This window comes from Dipodomys merriami, unplaced genomic scaffold, assembly GCF_024711535.1.
Source record: "Dipodomys merriami isolate MVZ:Mamm:240054 unplaced genomic scaffold, mDipMer1.0.p SCAF_130, whole genome shotgun sequence".
Lineage (NCBI taxonomy): Eukaryota > Metazoa > Chordata > Mammalia > Rodentia > Heteromyidae > Dipodomys > Dipodomys merriami.
The window spans coordinates 349,573-369,165 of record NW_027202605.1 but is presented as its reverse complement, the minus strand read 5'-3'; the positions used below and the strand labels follow the sequence as shown (position 1 = coordinate 369,165).

Genomic DNA, 19,593 nt, shown 5'->3' with positions numbered 1-19,593 from the left:
GAGGTGCCAAGAGCTGGAAAGGTGTGAGTAAAAGCTCCACAACCACAGACTCCAATCTTCAGGGCTATAAGTACTTGCCCTTGTCATAGGAGGGAGTGTTCCTTTTAGCTTCTGGGTCTAGGGGCTTACCTCTAGGTGTTTGGTGGACTAAGGTTGAACTAGAATGAGGAAAGATGCATATGGTCTGCACTTGTTGACTCAGTGAGTACTAGAACAATGTGATGCAAGCACTGGACCCATCTAGAAAGTGTCTATAGCTAAGTTATTGCTGAAATAAAGAGAGATTCATCATTGGCCTTCTCTCAGTCTGTTCCATTATCATCCAATTGCCCTTCCAGAGCACTGTTGGTGTTGTGGCTGTCCCGCAACAGTAGTAGAGTGCTTACCTAACATGTATGAAGCTCTGGTTCAAGTCCTCAGTACCACATACATAGAAAAAGCCGAATGTGGAATTGTGGCTCCAGTACTAGGGTGCTAGTTTGGAGCAAAAATTTAGGGACAGTTTCCAGGCACTGAGTTCAAGCCCCAAGGCTGGGACATAAAAGAAAAGAAATGCAAGCTGGGTGCTGGTACCTCATGTCTTTAATCCTAGCTATTCAAAAGGCTGAAACCTGAGGATCGAAGTCCAAAGTCAGCCTGGGCAGCATTGTCTGTGAGACACTTATCTCCAATAAAAACCAGAAAAACAGAACTGGTGCTTTAGCTCACATTGTAGAGAACTTGGCTTAAGCTGAAGGGCTAAGGGATGGTTCCTAGGCTCACAATTCAAGTGGCATAACCAAAAACAAAACCAAACCAAACAAAAGGATAAAAGAATAAAGAAATTCATCATAAATGTAGGCTTGAACAATGAAAACTATATTTCAGGGATGGAAAGACGGTTCAGTGGTAGAGTGCTTGCCTTGCATGCATGAGGTCCTGGGTTCGATTCTTCAGCACCACATAAGCAGAATAAGCCAGAAGTGGCACTGTGGCTTAAGTGGTAGAGCACTAGCCTTGAGCTGAAGAGCCGAGGAACAGTACCTAGGCCCAGACTTCAGGCCGATGACCAACAAAAGAAAAGAAAAGAAAAGAAAACTACATTTCACAGATACTGTTGGAAGCACCCCAGTTTTATCACTTTGTCTCTCAGGAATTTAGTTTTAGGGAGGATTATTTTTTGTGGTTGTGGGGCTTGAACTCTGGGCCTGAGCACTTGTCCCTCAGCTCTTCAGCTCAAGGCGAGCGCTCTACCATTTGAGCCACAGTGCCACTTCCCAGGAATTTATTTTTAAAGATGAAATTATTTTTTCTTTATATTGTTAGAGGTGCTTTTAAGTTGAAGTCTATACATTCAAATATGCTCTTTGATTCCCATTTTCATGAGGAATAGTTCAGCTCCACAATAGAGACATGTTGAACCCATACACTGAAGAACTAAAATCAAACGTGAAAGTTTCCAATCCGGTCTTTCCCAATTATTTTTTATGGAAGGGATTTCAAAATATCACAATAAACACCTAAGAGACAAGTGTAGGTTCTCTGATAAGAGAGAGGGAGACTGTTGTAGACCCTGTGGTGCCTGCCAGGAGCAGGCAAAATGGGAGCAAAAGCTTCAGAGCCATTAACTCCCACCCTCAGGACTGCAAGTCCTTGCCCTTTCTTGGTTTGAGGAAGTGTGTGTTCTAGCTTTTGGCCTGGGGCTTTAACTGTCTGGAGGCTTGGGTGGAAAAGATGTATTGAAATAAAATGAGGAAAGATGTGTGCTGTTTGCACTTTTGGGCACAGTGGGTCTAGACCAATATTACGCAAGCATTTGAGAAATATAGCAGAATTGTGCCATCAGCCATCTCTCTGTCTCCTTAATTATCATCCCATTGGCTCTCAGAGCCTTGCTTGTGCTCTGATGGCATTGGGGCAGGAGACAAAAGATTTGTTGCACACTTTCATGGATAACGTCTGAGAAGATAAGTCTGAGGTCCCTTAGATATGTAGCCTAAAGCTACTGAGAGGAACTGTTAGGATCAGAGAAGAGGTAAGAATTCTAAAGAGATTTTCACATGCAAAATGAAAAGACAAAAGCAGACTGGTTTGCAAGTGATTAAGCTTCACATCAACATAGCCTAGCCTAAACTTTACTCTTCTATCTCTCCTGCATTCATCCCTGACCGCCCTAACAACTATCTCTTTGAAGGGAAATGGAGGTGATGTGCCATATTCATAAGAATCCCTGTGTGGGAACTTTTTCACTAGTTACCTGAAGAAATTATTAAAGGAAATGCAAATAGAGCATAGCAAATGCTCACAGACAATGCCTGAACTGTGAGGTCAAGCCACAGGACCAACAACAAAACAAAACATAAAATTCTTAAATGAAATGCAAAATTCAGCAAAAAAATAAAGACTCATTTGATTTAATAGATAGAATTGGGGAGTTTCTATAAAATTAATTGTTAGATTTTGTGAAATCCAAATCACCAGTAGTATTATGCTGCATATTTACCTAACAATCTCACTATTTTATGCCCGTGTTTACATTACAGCAATGGTAAATGACCCAGGTATAAGTTTAGTGGCGGTGAATACCTTTGTAAAGTAAGAGGGGATGTATTAAAAAATTTAAGACAAAAGAGAGATAAAATTTACATTCAGCAGAAGGCAGGCATTGAATAAACTGAAAGGTATAAGCAACGCCGTCTCATAACCTCAAGTTCATTACTAGAACTAAGAATCAAAAAGCCTATACATCCAATTCTCCCCATATAAATCCATTTTCTGGGTGGTCTTATGTATTTCAATAGGAAACAGTGGTTTTCAAGAAGAAACTGAGCTTAACTCCCACAGCAGGCAGAGAAAAGTCCCAATGCACACAAGCCACTTGTTCCCAGGTATGTAGCAGGGTGGCACCGAGCATTGTAGGAATTATAGTCTCCATGGAGGATATTTTCTTTGAAAGTCCTGGGTTGTTTTTGTTTTCTGGAGGTTGGAGGTGGGGCAGAAGATGCTTTTGCGCATGCGTCTCCCCGCCCACCATAGGCCTTTTAAGTCTGCCTCTTCAGGATTCTTTTCTTTGCCTTGTCGCTGGAAGTGCCCTGAAGTATAGTTTGGCCTTAGGAGCCAGGAGTCCGGCGCCCAGCTCTGTGCAGTGGAGCTTGGGAGCTGTAACTTGAGGGAATCTCAGGCTTTGGAACTGATGTCAGGTAGGAACTGTGCGATTGCTGGGGAGTCTCCCCTCCATGGGTTTCTGTTTCTTTTTCTGTTTCTGTTTGTTTGGTGGGGCGTGAACTCTGGGCCTGCAAGCAGCATTCCTGAGCTCCTCAGCTCAGAGGGAGAGCTTTACACTTGAGCCAAAGCGCCTACTTCCCTCCACGCTTTTCTCCAGTCTGGGGTTGATAATTTGCTTGAAGTTCAGGAGTTTGTGCTGCCATTAGCCTCTGGGTCTTCAGATGCAAGAGCCTGATTCCCAAATGTCTCAGAGCAAGCTGGGCGATTGTCCAGACTAGGAGAGCCCAAGAGCTGTGCATTTGTACTCCAAGACCAAGGGATTCTTCTATTAACTCATGTGACTTTATTTGCTTTGCCCAGGTGTAAGAGGAGTACAGGAAGAATTCTAGTGAAATTGTGAGGTGTGTGCCTGCCTGAGTCCTCTTACACTGCAGTTGTATTTGGGGCTTCTGTGTTGTTTCTCTTAGACATGTTTTAATCTATTTGGCTTGAGTTTTTATTTTCCCGGCTTGAGTTCCCAAGCGTTTGTACACAATCCTGTTTCTAGAGACAGCTGTACATGGGATATTGGAGTAGTGAGTACTGGGCCTGTATGTTTAGGAATGAAGCCTAGCAATGTTTGAAGCAGAGCACCCTATGAAAAGGAATCTCCACCCTAAATGAACAGACCTGGTCAATTCTGGGAAGCCATATAGAGCAGAAGCAGAAAAGCACAGGAAGGGGAAGATGTTGCTAGCTTCCCTTGCCTTATGCAAAAATTGTTGCCACTTCCCTGAGTACCAGATTCACCTGGTACTCTTTCCTACACCACTTTCAATCACTTTTTGCTGTTGAAACATTTAAACTAATTTCTTGCAGTGTGATGTGATGGATTGAGGAATAAACCAGAGCATAGTTATCACAGGGTACCTGAGGCAGTGGTTTGGGATGGTTGGGCAATTATTTTGACTGAAAGTATTTATTTATGTACAAATCCCTAATCTTCTCGCTAATTTATGCAGCCTGTTTCCAATAAGACTTCTAGTATGTAATCATTGAAACTTCTCTTAAATATGCCATCTGTGGATTTGCTAATGCTAGCTCTAATCAGTTGGTTGTGCCTGGTAGTTCAGGTTGGTCAGGGACCTTTGGTCTTATAAGAAAAATCACAGAAGAAACCTTGGGGTAATATGTCTTCTCAAGGTTGTATGCTTTGTAGATGTTGCCTATCATCAGTTGTGTTACTCATTTATTGTGTATTTTATGCTGTACATTTTTTTTGCCCTGTATCTCCAGTAGGATGGCCAAGGTTCTTCCCATGACTGTTTAGGAAAGTGACCAGTAGGAACTTCTCAAACCAGGGTTTACATCATCTTTACTCATGTTCCTGTGGCCAAAGCATGCTAAATGTCAAATTACAAGTCATTGCATAGGTGCGCAATGGGTACAGTGAAATTTGCCATTTGACAATCATTATTGAAATAAGATCACACCAGAAATAGTTTCTGTATATATTTTCCTTTATAACATTTGATAAAAACTACTGAGTTACATCAGACATGCATTCCATGGAGTTTAAATATGTACATCAATGAGGTAGCACATAAATTCCAATGGATTCCTAGGATACCTTTGCATTAAAAGAAAGCAATTCATACATCCTGAAGTACATTCAGTAATAACTACTTTTAGTGCAAATGTGATATGTTTTTGCTTTCAATTATTCATTTTTGGGGGGAACTTTCATTTTTACAAATTTAGTGAGTATATAAACATGGAAATTAGTTGCTTTAATGATATCTATGTACCAGGAAATTGACTGGATTTGTGTTTATAGGAGAAATTAATGTTCTTGAGACATTAAAGATTCTTCACTTATTAGAAAGCTTTATGCTTTTCCAGACCATGTATCATGTTTGCAAGAGGAAATTCTGGGGCAAAATACTCACAGATTCTTTTGTGAATATGTCATTTGCCTTATATCTCAGCCATCCTTCCAGAATCTTCTGTTCATTGTCAGCAGCAAGAAAGAATGAAAGGATCTCTGGTGAGTTTTTTTTTCAATTTTTATTTCTCATTTGTTTTCCATTCCATTATATAAACCTAAAGATGTTCAAGAATTAAAAAACAAGGGGGTGGGAAGGTGGCTCAGTGGTAGAGCGCTTGCCTTGCATGCATGAGAACCTGGGTTCCATTCCTCAGCACCACATAAGGAAAAAGAAAAAAGCCGGAAGTTGTGGCTCAAGTGGTAGATTGCTAGCCTTGAGCTGAAGAGCTGGGGGACAGCGCCCAGGCCCAGAGTTGAGGCCCTTCGACTGGACCCCCCCCCCAAAAAAAGAATTGAAAACAATACCAGCCACACAGATTCAGCCTCAGGAACATATTCTTAAATCAGATAAAGATTGCTTGTAGATTTAGCAGATTAAATGGTTATATTCTTTCTAAGTTGAATGCATATTTGTTTCAGAATGTCTATGTTTTGTGTTGTCATAAAGTTGATTCACACTTGTTATGTGATGTAATGACACCAAGGAGGTTATATCTCATGAAAGGTGAAGGATAGATTGCAACCAGATCACATCCTCATGAGTAACATTAAACTAATTCAATGACATTTTCCTGGAATTGCTGAAATAGTCTGGTCACACAGAACTTCATGTGTTCTTAAGGAATGATTAACCTATATGTCCTTAAATTAATCTCCATATCTACTTTTTGAGCTACTTCATGGTCTTGGTCTTACTTGAAACTATATTTGTTGCTAAACTTTATGGTCTTCCTACAAAACCCTGTTTTCTAAAGTATCCTCACAAGATTCCTTTCCTCTATATTCTCCCTCCATTCTTGATATTCTACTCACTAGTGTTGGTTATTTTTCTCTTCCTCAGTCTTTGTATCTATCTTTGAATCATTTTTTTTTTTACTTTTTGCATTCCATCTTTCCTCCATATGTGTCTCAGTTGTTTCTTTTCTTCAAATGATCTATCCTGGGAGCTAGTTTTTCTTAGTAATCAGTTTTACTTTGCTGACATGGCTCTTATGATTAGCATTTTTCTTACTCATTGTATAGGAAAATTGTTTCCTAGAGAGTTCTACAGGATTCCAGAACCAAAGACAATTAGAGAAACACAAAAACATAAACAGATAGACTTAGGGGAAATTAGGGTTTTGAAGGCTCTCTGGCACTTGGTCCCTGGGTGCCAGCAAGCAAGAATATTTCCTTGAGTGCACATAGGGAAGATTACTATTGATAACATGTAAAAATGAAGTATCTATATTAATATTACAATCAGAGCCACAACCGGTTGTGGGGGAAACATATTTCCTTATTCTCCTGAGACAGAAGACTGGTACCCAGAGAAAATGCAGACATGACGTTCACCTTACCTAGCCCTCAAGGTCAACAGCACCTCAGTTTCAGCTGCTATCTTTCCAAAACTAAGGAAAAGGCCTGCACTCCAGTTTCTAAACCCTCTCCAGAATTCTCTTTTAAGCCTTCTGCAGCCAGCTCTCAGTGCTCTCAGTGCTGTGAGGCTGGAATTCCAACCTCTCCATCCTTTTCCCCCTCAGCTCAACTTCAGAGTTCCATACAGAAAAGTAGTTCCTTCCCCTAATTGATACTCTACAAGAAAATCAGATTTCTCCTGCTTCTGTTATCTTTGGTCTAACTTCATTTGATGTGGTATTCAGTTTTGTTTTTCCATCCCACTATTTTTGAATATTTTAATTTACTGCCAGTTTAAGATTTGAAGTACTTTTGATAAAAAAAATAATACTGTGATGAGGTCTTCTCTATTAGAAATATCACTTGTTGCAAAATCTCACAGATGTTTGCTCCAGAATTTATTTTGATCTCTGAGGAATTTCAGTATTAACTAACAAAAGTTGAAATATATCCTTAACGATCTACTGTTGAAATGACTCAGGAATATGTGCCACATTTGATCATTTGGTCATATTTATCATTTTTGTCATCTTGAGTGTTCCTTGACCCTGCATAAATTTGCCTCCACCTTCCGTGAAGGCCTATTAAAATGAAAATCTTGTCAAGGAACATTTTATTCCCCTCCTACCTATATTTTGTATTGTAGAATGTAGGCAAACTTTACAAAACTTCATGGTAGCAGTTCTTTTTTATGTAGGAAGGAAATATCAGGGTATCTATGACCACATTTCAATATTTAGTATTTAAACCAAACATGGTTAACCTAGGATATTTTTTTCTTTTTCTGAGGGGGGAATCAAGTCGTGGGGTCTGAACTCTGGGCCTGGGCGCTATCCCTCAGCTCTTCAGCTCAAGGCTAGCACTCTACCACTTGAGTCACAGCGCCACTTCAGGCTTTTTCTTTTTGCTTATGTGGTGCTGAAGAATCAAACCCAGGGCCTCAGTCATTCAAGGCAAGCGCTCTACCACTGAGCCCAACCTAGGATATTTTTATATGGGAACTAAATCAAATCTTATAAGGGCCCAAAAAATCATTAGCTTCTTTCTGCAGTACTGCTACTGTTTTTTTAACATTCATGTGGACAGTGATTTTCATAGATCTGGTCATGTTCTATGTTCTGTATTCCATGTGATATTCTGAATATGTTCTGTTTGCTTATTATAGTACTTGTTAATAGAAGATCTAAATAGAATGTATGGTCATGTAGTACATGTAAATGCAGGAAAAATATTTGTGTAATTCATTGTTACCCTGATATGTACTAAAATTTTATCAAAAAATGATAATATAATTTTTAAGATACCACCTTAGGCTTATTGTTGTCATGACAGATTATTGTCTCCTTAGAATTTTTTTTTTTTGGCGGGGGGTCTGGTCCTGGGGCTGAACTCTGGGCCTGGGCGCTGTCCCTCAACTCTTCAGCTCAAGGCTATTGCTCTACGACCTGTGCCATAGCGCCACTTCTGGCTGTTTTCTTTTTGCTTATGTGGTGCTGAGGAGTAGAACCCAGGGCCTCATGCATGCAAGGGAAGTGCTCTACCACTGAGCCACCTTCCCAGCTGTCCGTAGAATTTTTACCTTGTCTCTATTGCTAGCAGCAGAAATGTGTTTGCATGCATTAGGGAAACTGTAATTTTTTATTGGTCTTGGGCTTCAATTCTGGGCCTGGCTGTTGTCAATCAGCTCTTCGGGTCAAGGTGAGTGCTCTACCCCTTGAGTTACAGTGCTAATTTCAGTTTTCTGGTGGTTTATTGGAGATAAGTGTCTCATGGACTTTCCTGCCTGCACTGGCCTTGAACCATGATCCTCAGAACTTAGCCTCCTGAGTAGTATGGATTACACGCATAAGCCACCAGCACCCTACAAATCTGTGTATTTTAATGACCAGGTTTATATATTGTCAAATATTTCTAATTTGCTATTTAATTCTCCCAGTGAATAGATAACACAGCAAGCTGCAAACATTTTATGTAAGACAAAAGCATACCTGCAGCATAATGAAATTCCAGATTGGAGTTCTCATAACCCAGGTCTGATTTCTTGATGGACATGTGCCATTACAGAATTTATCATTTGATGATGTGGCTGTGTACTTCACCTGGAAGGAGTGGCAGGATCTGGATCCTGGTCAGAGGACCCTTCATAGAGATGTGATGCTGGAGACCTATAGCAACCTCATGTCCTTGGGTGAGCAAAGGTCATTTTTACTTGGAAGATCAAGTGTTTTTATTTTATTAGACATTAGACTGTTTAGGTTATTTAGAGATAAGATTCCAGTCCATGGGAAGTTTCATTTCTTTCTAAGGGAAACTTCAACTTGATTATATGTAACTCAAGAGCTAATTTTATTCTCACTATTTAATAAAGCAAATCAGTAGTTGGAAAAAAATCCTAAACTATGTTCCACTAATACGAGACTGACTTCCCAGACTTGGAATGATTATTGAGGTGGATCTGCAGTCTAGATAGAATATACATTACTACTGATTATGATGTGGAAATCAGTAGTTGAAAGTGTGTATTTGTATGCCAAACCCGATATAGAGTTTAGTGCTTCAAGCTTTGAATTCTAGATACTCTGGAGGCTGAAATCTGAAGATTTTGGTTTGAAGCCAGCAACTGTAGAAAAATGACCATGAGACTCTTATCTTCAATTAACCATTCAAAAACTAGAAATGTAGCTAAGATTCAAACTAGTACAATGCTATCTTTGAGCAAAAGAGCTGAGTTCAAGCCACACAATTGGCACAATAAACCAAAGTTGGGGAAACTCCACAATTGGGCTGTTAAGAATTGAGAAACCATGGGCTGGGAAGGTGGCTCAGTGGTAGAGCGCTTGCCTTGCATGCTTGAGGCCCTGTGCTTTGATTCCTCAGTACCACATAAGCAGAAAAAAAAGCTGGAAGTGATGCTGTGGCTCAAGTGGTAGAATGACACCAAGACAGGAATTCTGATCAAACTGCCAATTTTTATTTTTCACACAAGGGTATGCTTGGAATAAGTAAGCTTTTCCATTGGCCGAAGCAGCTGCAGGGTGTTTGCTTAGGGCAAGGTGAAAAGGTGGTTGTTAGTAGCTGCAGGGTGTTTACTTAGAGCGGGGGGGGGGGGGGGGGGGGTGAAAAGGTGGGATCTGTAAACTCAGCCTCAAGATATTCCAGTGAGATAGTTAAGCCTATTATGTTGAGAGACTTAACTTTTGACTCCCAACACTCCCCCCCCCCAAAAAAAATTGAGAAATAAGATTTAGTAGCAAGCTTGGAAACAGGATGTCTGCGACCTTACATTAATGATGACCCAGCAAGAGCAATAGTTCTCCACTATTTCTTAATCACAGGGCTCTGTGTTCCTAAGCCTAAACTGATTGTCAAGCTGGAGCAAGGTGCAGAACCATGGATAAGAGAAGGCTCAGAAGAGAATTTCACAGGTGAGTTAAAGCATCTTGAATGGTAATGATGGGTCCAGAGCCCAGTTGGTCTGTTTAACTTGAGCTGTACAGAGCAATAGTATTCCTAGTGCTGCTGAGTCATGTATGGCAGAGAAGTAACTGATCCTTTGTCTCAAGGAATTGTCAATCCAGAATTCACGTGGAGACAAACTGAATTTGGTATGCCAGTGTAGTTAATGTTAGCAATTCTCTTGTCTTTAGAGAAGTCATTCTTGAAGAAAGAAACACAATGAGAAATGTAGAAAAGGTGATCTCATTTTCCTTTAAACTAGTATGATGCAGGTGGGAGGAAAATAGGAGTATGCTAGGGCTGCTATCCTCTGATCAGGACAATTTCTTGTCAGTGGTGCTGGGCATAGAGTGAGATTCAGAATTGAAGCATTAAGAGTACATACATGAATAATTTGAGTAAATATTTCTTGGATCAAGAAAAATCTGAAAAACAGAAAACATTGTTTTCTATTGTAAAATGGCAGTACTACTTTCTTAATTACTACATTGTGTAGAAAAGTATATATTCTGCATAAAACAATGCTTTATTATTTGAAAATCTTGTAACAGAATGTGAGGAAATATCTTTACATTAAGGAATTTATGGATCTCATTTATGTTTTTGTCTATTTTTCTATTATTCATTTAAGATGTCCAAGAAATGGAGGATGTGATTAGCACCTGTCAGGAAAATCACAATGAATATCTATCTGAAGTAACAATCATGAATAGTAACCCAGGGGAGGAAAAAGTGAGACTTATAAGAAGTTTTAATTTGAGCTCAAAACAGAAGTCAGAACTGATTAAGAATAATGGGAACTCCTTAGGGATGAGGATAGAAAAGCTCACTGGGTGTCAGAACATGGATGCTTTCAGTGAACCTGGTAAGATATGTGCTGCATATAGACCTCATGTGTCTTCTGTAGTTGAAGAATATAAACAGTGTGGAAGGTCTTTCACTGAGAAGACACACCTTATTCTCCCTCAGAGAACACAAACAGGAGAGAATCCTTATGAATGTAAAATGTGTGAAAAGATTTTCACCTGTAAGGCATATCTTACTGTCCACCAGGATTACAGGCGTGAGCCACCAGCACCCGGCAGAAATATATTCTATATGCATTTTTCTATCTAACTTTGGGTGAAAATTACTGAGTTACATCATACATGCTTTCCATGGTGTTTAAATATGTAAATGAATGAGGTAGAACACAAAATACAATGGATGCCTAGCATTCTTTTGCATTAAAAAAGCAGTTCATGGGCTGGAAAGTTGGCTTAGTGATAGAGTGCTTGCCTTGCATGCATGAGGCCCTGGGCTCGATTCCTCAGCACCACATAATCAGAAAAGACTGGAAGTGGTGCTGTGGCTCAAGTGGTAGAGCACTAGCCTTGAGCTGAAGAGCTGAGGGACAGCACCCAGGCCCAGATTTCAGGCACCAGGACTGGCAAAAAAAAAAAAAAAAAAAAAGGAAAAAAAAGCAGTTCATACATCCTGAAGTATATTCAGTAATAACAAATGACTTTTAGTGGAAATATATGTTTTTGCTCTTAATTATTCAATAATTTCAGTGGGAACATTCATTTTTTCCAATTTAGTGTGTACATAAATATATAAATTAGTAGGTTTAATAATATCTATCTATCAGGAAATGGGCTGGATTTGTGTTTATTAGACACTTTAATACTCTGCCTAAGACATTAAAAATTCTTCGCTTATAAGAAGGCTTTACGTTTTCACAATAAAAAATAAATAAAAATTAAAAAAAGAAGGCTTTACAGTTTTCCAGTCCATGTATCATGTTTGCCAGAGGAAATTCTGGGCCCAAAATCTCACAGATTCATTTCTGAATGCATCATTTCCCTTAAATCCCAGCCATGCTTCCAGAATCTTCTGCTCATTGTCAGCAGCAAGACAGAATGAATGGATCTCTGGTGAGTTGTTTTATTATTTTTCATTTGTTTTCCATTCCATTATATGAACCTAAAGATGTCCAAGAATTAAAAACAATACCAACCACACAGATTCAGCCTCAGGAGCATATTAATAAATCAGATAAAGAAGGCTTATAAATTAGCAGATAAAGATTGCTTCTAGGATTAGCACATTAAATGGTGATATGGTTTCTAAGTTGAATTCAGATTGGCTTCAGAATGTCTAGGTTTCATCTTGTCATAAAATGTAGTCATACCTGTTATTTGATGTAATGATACCAAGCAGGTTAGTTCTCATGGAAGGTGAAGGATAGATTGCTACCAGATCACTTCCTCATGAGTAACATTAAACTATCTCAATGAAATTTTCTTGGAATTGCTGAAATAGTGTGGTCATGCACACCTTCGTGTGTTCTTAAGGAATGATTAACCTGTATGTACTTAAATTACTCTCCATATATAGTTCTTGGACCACTTCATGGTCTTGGTCTTACTTGAAACTTCACCTGTATTTGTTGCTAAGCCGTGTGGTCTTTCTACAAATTCCTGTTTGTTTTCTAAAGTATTCTCACGAGATTTCTTTCCTCTATTTTCTCTCTATATTTTTGATTTTCTACTCACTAGTGTTGGTTATTTTTCTCTTTCTCTCTCTTTGTATCTATCTTTCTATCATTTTTTTCTTTTCTCATTCCCTCTTTCCTCCATATGTGTCTCAGTTGTTTCTTTTCTTCAAATGACCTATCTGGAACAAGATTTTCTTAGTGATCAGCTTTAAGTTGCTGACATGGCTCTTAGGATTGACATTTTTTTTTACCTGTAGTATAGGAAAATTATTGCCTAGAGAGTTCTATAGGATTCCAGAAACAAAGAAAATTAGAGAAACACAAAAACACAAACAGATAGACGTACGGAAAACCAGGGTTCCAAAGGCTCTCTGGCACTTTGTCCCTGTGCGCCAGAAAGCTAGCATAGTTCCTTGAGTGCACACTGGGAAGATTACCATTGATAACATGCAAAAATGAAGTATCTATATTAATAGTACAATCAGAGCCACAATTAAATCTTATAAGGGCCCAATCAATCATTAGTTATTTTCTGGAGTACTGTTACTGTTTTTTGAACATTCATGTGCACACTGCTTTTCATAGATCTAGCAATGCTCTATGTTCTGTATTCCATGTGGTATTCTGAATGTGTGCTGCTTGCTTTTGAGAGTACTTATTAATAGAAGGTCTAAATAGGATTTATAGTGAAGCAGTATGTGTAAATGAGGAAAAATATTGGTTTAATTCATTTTTACCCTTGTATATACTGAAGTTTTATCAAAAATGATAATATAATTTTTCAGACACCTCCTTAGACTTAATGTTATCATGCCAGATTATTGTCTCCTTAGAGTTTTTATCTTGTCTCTACTGCTAGCAGCAGAAATGTGATTGCATGCATTATGGAAACTGTAATTTTTTATTTCTCTTGGGGCTTGAATTCTGGGCCTGTTTATTTTCCCTCAGCTCTTCAGGTTAAGGTGAGTGCTACCACTTGAGTGACAGTGCTACTTTCATTTTCTGGTGGTTTATTGGAGATAAGTGTCTCATGGACTTTCCTGCCTGGGCTGGTCTTGAACCTTGATCCTCAGACCTCAGCCTCCTGAATAGCTAGGATTACAGGTATAAGCCACCAGTGCCCTGCAAATCTGTGTATTTCAATGACCAGGTTTATGTATTGTCAAATATTTCTAGTTTGGTATTTAATTCTCCCAGTGAATAGATAACAAAGCTAGCTGCAAACATTTTATGTAAGACAAAATCATACCTGCAGCATAATGAAATTCCAGTTTGGAATTCTCATAACCCAGGTCTAATTTCTTGATGGAAATGTGCCATTACAGAAGCTGATGTCATTTGATGATGTGGCTGTGAACTTCACCTGGAGGGAGTGGCAGGATCTGGATCCTGGTCAGAGGACCCTTCATAGAGATGTAATGCTGGATACCTATAGCAACCTCATGTCCTTGGGTGAGCAAAGTTTATTTTCACTTGGAAGTTCAAGTGCTTTTATTTTAGTAGACATTAGACTATGTTATTTAGGGAGAAGATTCCAGTCCATTCCCAGGTAAAAAACTGGTAGTATAAAAGCCAGTCAAATTTGAGTCTGAGAGCTTGGTGCTGTTTGTCTTTCACACTAGTGCTTGAGCCACAATTCTATTTTAGCTTTTGTTTTGGGGTATATTCTGTATTTCCGTGCCCAGGTTGGTTTCATGCCTGCCTCTTCTGATCTCACCTCCTAAAGGTAGGATTACAGGTGTAAGCCTTTGGACCATTACATTTTCAAAAAAAAAAAAAAAGATTAGGAGTCATGGGAAGTGTCATTTTTTTCTAAGGGAATCTTCAACTTCATTATATCTAACACAAGAGCTAATTTTATTCTCGTTTTTTAAGAAGGCAAATCAGTAGTTGGACAAAAGTTCTAAGCTATGATCCACTAATAGGAGACTGACTTGCCAGACTTGGGTAATTATTATAGGTGGATCTACAGTCTAGAACGTACATTACTACTGACAGTATGCTCTGGAAATCAGTAGGTGAAAGTGTGTATTTGTAAACCAAACCTGATACAGGGGTTAGTGCTTCAAGCTACAAATCCTAGATACTCCGGAGGCTGACATCTGAAGGTTTCAGTTTGAAATCAGCAGCTGTAAAAAATTGACCATGAGACTCTTATCTCCAATTAACCATTCAAAAACTAGAAATGTAGTGAAGACTCAAACTAGTAGAATGCTAGCTTTTAGCAAAAGAGCTGAGTTCAAGCCACACATTTGGCAAAATAAACCCAAAGCTGGATGCTACTCCACAATGGAGCAGTTAAGAATTGAGAAACCATGGGCTTGGAAGTTGACTCAGTGGTAGAGGAATTGCCTTCCCTGCATGAGGCCCTGTGTTCGATTCTTCAGCAGCACATAAGTAGAAAATAAAAGCCGGAATTGGCATTGTGGCTCATGTGATACAGTGTTAGCCTTGAGCTGAAGATTTGCCGGACAGTGCCCAGGACCAGAGTTCAGGTCCCACAACCAGACTGTCCCCACAAAAACAATTGAGGAACCACATTTAGGAGCAACCTTGTGAACAGGATGTCTGCGACCTTACGTTAATGATGACCCAGCCAAGATAAATCGTTCTCTACTATTTCTTATTCACAGGGCACTGTGTATCTAAACCAGAATTGATTGTGAGGCTGGAACAAGGTTCAGAATCATGGATAAGAGAAGCTTCAGACAAGAATTTCACAGGTGAGTTAAAGCATCTACAATGCTAATGATGGGTCCAGAGCCCAGTTGATCTGTTTATCTTCAGCTGTACAGAACGATAGTATTCATAGTGCCCCTGAGTCATGTATGGCAGTGAACTAGGTAATCCTTTGTCTCAAGGAATTGTCAATCCAGAATTCACTGGGGACAAACTGAATTTGGTGTACCAGTGTAGTTAATATTAGCAACTCTCTTTGTCTGTGGAGAAGTCATTCTTTAAGAGCAAAAGACAATAGGACATGTACAAAAGATCTCATTTTCTTTTAAACTAGTATTGTGCAGGTAGGAGGAAAATAGGAGAATGGTAGTGCTGCTATTCTCTCATCAGGACAATAGCTTATGAGTTGTGCTGGGCATAGAGTGACATTCAGAATGGAAGCATTAAGAGTATGTAGATGAATAATTTGAGTAAATATTTCCTAGAAAAAAATAGAAAAATCTGAAATACAGAAAAACATTATTTTCCATTGTAAAATGTCAGTACTACATTCATAGTTAGTATATTGCAGAGAAAAGTTTATTTTCTGCCTAAAACAATGGTTTGATATTTGAAAATCTTGTAACACTTAAAATGTGAGAAAATACCTTTACAGTAAGGAATTTATGGATCTCATTTATGTTTTTGTCTATTTTTCTGTTATGCATTCTAGATGTCCCACAAATGGAAGATGTGATTAACACCTGTCAGGAAAGTCACAATAAATATCTCTCTGAAGTAGCAGTCAGGAATAGTAACCCAGGGGAGGAAAAAGTGAGACTTATAAGAAGTTTTCATTTGAGCTCAAAACATAAGTCAGAACTGATTAAGAATAATGGCAACTCCTTAGGAATGAGGACAGAAAAGGTCACTGGGAGTCAGAACATGAGTGTTTTCAGGGAAACTGGTAAGATGTATGCTGTATATAGTCCTCATTTCTCTTCTGTAGTTGAAGAATATAAACAATGTAAAAGGTCTTTCACCGAGAAGACACACCCTATTGTCCCTCAGAGAACATACACAGGAGAGAAACCATATGAAAGTAAAATGTGTGGAAAGATTTTCACCAGTAAGGTATATCTTACTGTCCACCAGAGAAGACACAAAAATGAGAATCTTTTTGAATGTAACATGTGTGAAATGTCTTTTACCTCGAAGTCAAACCTAACTCTGCACCAGAGAATGCACACAAGAAAGAAACCTTATGAATGTAACATTTGTGGAAAATCTTTCACCTGGAAATCAAACCTCACTATCCACCAGAGAACACACACAGAAGAGAAAACTTATGAATGTAACATGTGTGGAAAGTCTTTCGCCAAAAAGGCATGCCTTACTATCCACCAGAGAACACATACTATAGAGAAACCTTTTGAATGTAACATGTGTGTTAAGTCTTTCACCCAGAAGTCAACTCTCACTGTCCATCAGAGAATACAGGAAAGAGAACTTATGAATGTAACGTGTGTGGAAAGTCTTTCACCCAGAAATCACACCTTACTTACCACCAGAGAAGACACACAGGAAAGAAACCTTATGACTGTAACATGTGTGGAAAGTCTTTTATTCGGAAGTCAGAGCTTACTGTCCACCAGAGAAGACACACAGGAAATAAACCATATGAATGTAACATGTGTGGAAAGTCTTTCACCCAGAAGGCACACCTTACTGTCCACCAGAGAACACACACAGGAGAGAAACCTTATGAATGTAACATGTGTGGAAATTCTTTCACCAGGAAGTCAAACCTTACTGTCCACCAGAGAACACACACAGGAAAGAAACCTTATGAATGTAACGGGTGTGGAAAGTCTTTCACCCAGAAGGCACACCTTACTGTCCACCAGAGAACACACACTGGAAAGAAACCTTATGAATGTATCATGTGTGGAAAGTCTTTCACCCAGAAGGCACATCTTACTGTCCACCAGAGAACACACACAGGAAAGAAACCTTATGAATGTAACATGTGTGAAAGGTCTTTTACCTGGAAGTCAAACCTTACTGTCCACCAGAGAACACACACAGGAAAGAAACCTTATGAATGTAACATGTGTGGAAAGTCTTTCACCCAGAAGCTACACTTTACTGTCCACCAGAGAAAACACATGAGAGAAACCTTAAGAATGTAATGTAACATGTGTGGAAAGTCTTTCACCCATAAGTCAAACCTTACTGTCCACCAGAGAACACACACAGGAAAGAAACCTTATGAATGTAACATGTGTGGAAAGTCTTTCACCAAGAAGTCATACCTTACTGTCCATCAGAAAACACACAGGAAAGAAACCTCATGAATCTCATATGTGTGGAAAGTATTTCAGCCAAGAGCTACAAGTTACTGTCCACCAGGGAGCACACACAGGAGAGAAATTTTATGCTTGTAAGCTTGTGGAAATTCTTTCACCCAAAACATACACCTTTCTGTCCATCAGAAAAAAACCCACCAGAGAGAAATGTATGTAGCAGGCATGGAAATTCTTTCACCTGGAAGGCACAACATCCATCACAGAACACAAGGAGAGAAACCTTATGAATGCAACCAGTGTGGAAAGACCTGGAGGTCACAGTTTAACACACATAAGTTGATTCACACAAATGAAATAACTTAGGATTGTACCAAATGGGAAAGTCTTTGATCTGTAAGAAAATTAAAATTGCAATACAGAACCAATACAGGATAGAGACCTTATGATATAGCAGATGTGGAGTCCTCCAACTACAAGACACAGCTCAGGGTTCATCACAGAACACACGAAACACACACACACACACACACACACACACACACACAGGAGGTCAGGTGCGGCTGGTGCCCTATTGGCCACATGGTGGATGGTGGGGTCTGGCATCTTGTCTTCATGCAGGGGGAAGGAAATTCCCCATCCATCACTTGCCTCCCAAATGATGGGTGTGGCTGGATCCCTGGAATCAGGCATGGACATTTGGCTGATATGTTAAGCAGTCTGTTAGTTCAGTTTGTGGGACTGGGAATTTCCTGTAGCCCTGCCTCCTGCTTAGGCCCTATTTAGGCTGCACCAGCAGTGGCACCAGATGCCATGCCACATGTCCCTGTGATCATATCCTGTGTCCTGTCTCCTGGCTTGTCTCTGGTCATCCTAGTGTCCCAATTCATCAATCTCTTGGTGCTGATTGGTTTCTTGGTGTAGTTTTTATTCCATTTTTCCTTTCTGTCCTGTTTCTAAGTTGTCTAAGTGTATTTGTGGACTGCAAGTCTTTGTTACAACAGGCTGCTTGCAGACTGCTAGCTGTGTAATAGACTCCAGTATTCCATCTTCCATAATGTGGCTTCCAACAAATATACTCTCTTCCTTTACAGAAACACAAAGGTTGACCAAACATTACAATTTCCAGAGCCAAGATAGATGCCATTGTATAGTTATGTAATTAAAGATATCTTGGAGGCATTTAGAAAAAATGTCTGTTACATCAGAAAGTGCTTAATTAGTAAACCAAGACCAAGACTCCAGATCCTATATAAGCCAATCATTCTAGATATGTCCAGAGCAATTTGGTTACATGAAGAGCTCTACTTTCACACTTTCATGAAGGAATGTTTTTGTTCCAATATCAGGTGTTGAACTCAGGAACTGAGTTGAAGCCAGGTGGAGCTGGTTTCAAGATGAGATTCTCTCATCTTGGCCTCTATAAAAGCTAGGAATCAAAGCATGATATCTGTGGGCTGTTCTGAAGAAATCTACCTCTGGGAGCAGGAGGTTTCCTTCAGTGCTTCAGCTCAGGCTTCCTGTGGCTTCAAAAATTTCAGTATTTATTTCAATTGTTCAAAAATAAAACTCCTCTTGACAGTATTTTCACAATAAAAAAAGAATCCTTAAATCCTGTCTATGATTCTATTTATAAGAAAAGGACAGTGGACTTCACATTGCAAGATTTAGCTAGTTGCTCCCTTGACCTCTTCCCTCACACTATTCACCCTTCTGCTTTTTTGTGTGTGTGGGGAGGGGGAGGTCCAGTCTTGTGGCCTGAACTCTGGGCATGGGTGCTGTCCCTCAGCTCTTCAGCTCAAGGCTAGCACTGTACCACTTGACCACAGGGCCACTTTCAGCTTTTTTTTTTCTTTTCATTTTTGTGGTGCTGGGGAATTGATCCCAGGACCTCATGCATGCAAGGCAAGTGCTCTAACAGTGAACTAACTTCCCAGCCCAACACTTCTACTTATCTACAGAGGCCTAGTAAAAAAAAAATAGGGGATGTGGCACTGTAGTTCAAGTGGTAGAGCGCTTGCCTTGAGCTGAAGAGCTGAGGGACAGCACCCAGGCCCAGAGTTCAA

General features: G+C 39.5%; 1 protein-coding gene across 1 annotated transcript; it reads left to right on the top strand.

The window, feature by feature from the left end:
- Positions 1–4,623: 4,623 nt before the first annotated feature.
- LOC138824949 (zinc finger protein 182-like) lies at positions 4,624–17,836 on the top strand (the record flags this gene model as incomplete). The annotated part of the gene is given in 14 exon segments (XM_070019342.1): positions 4,624–4,627; positions 5,172–5,230; positions 8,693–8,816; positions 10,716–10,949; positions 10,992–11,111; positions 13,512–13,525; positions 13,889–14,015; positions 15,197–15,286; positions 15,955–16,188; positions 16,231–16,350; positions 16,689–17,553; positions 17,555–17,664; positions 17,667–17,739; positions 17,794–17,836. Coding segments are annotated over 14 exon segments (2,217 nt in total), but the record flags the coding sequence as incomplete, so codon positions are not given.
- Positions 17,837–19,593: the final 1,757 nt, after the last annotated feature.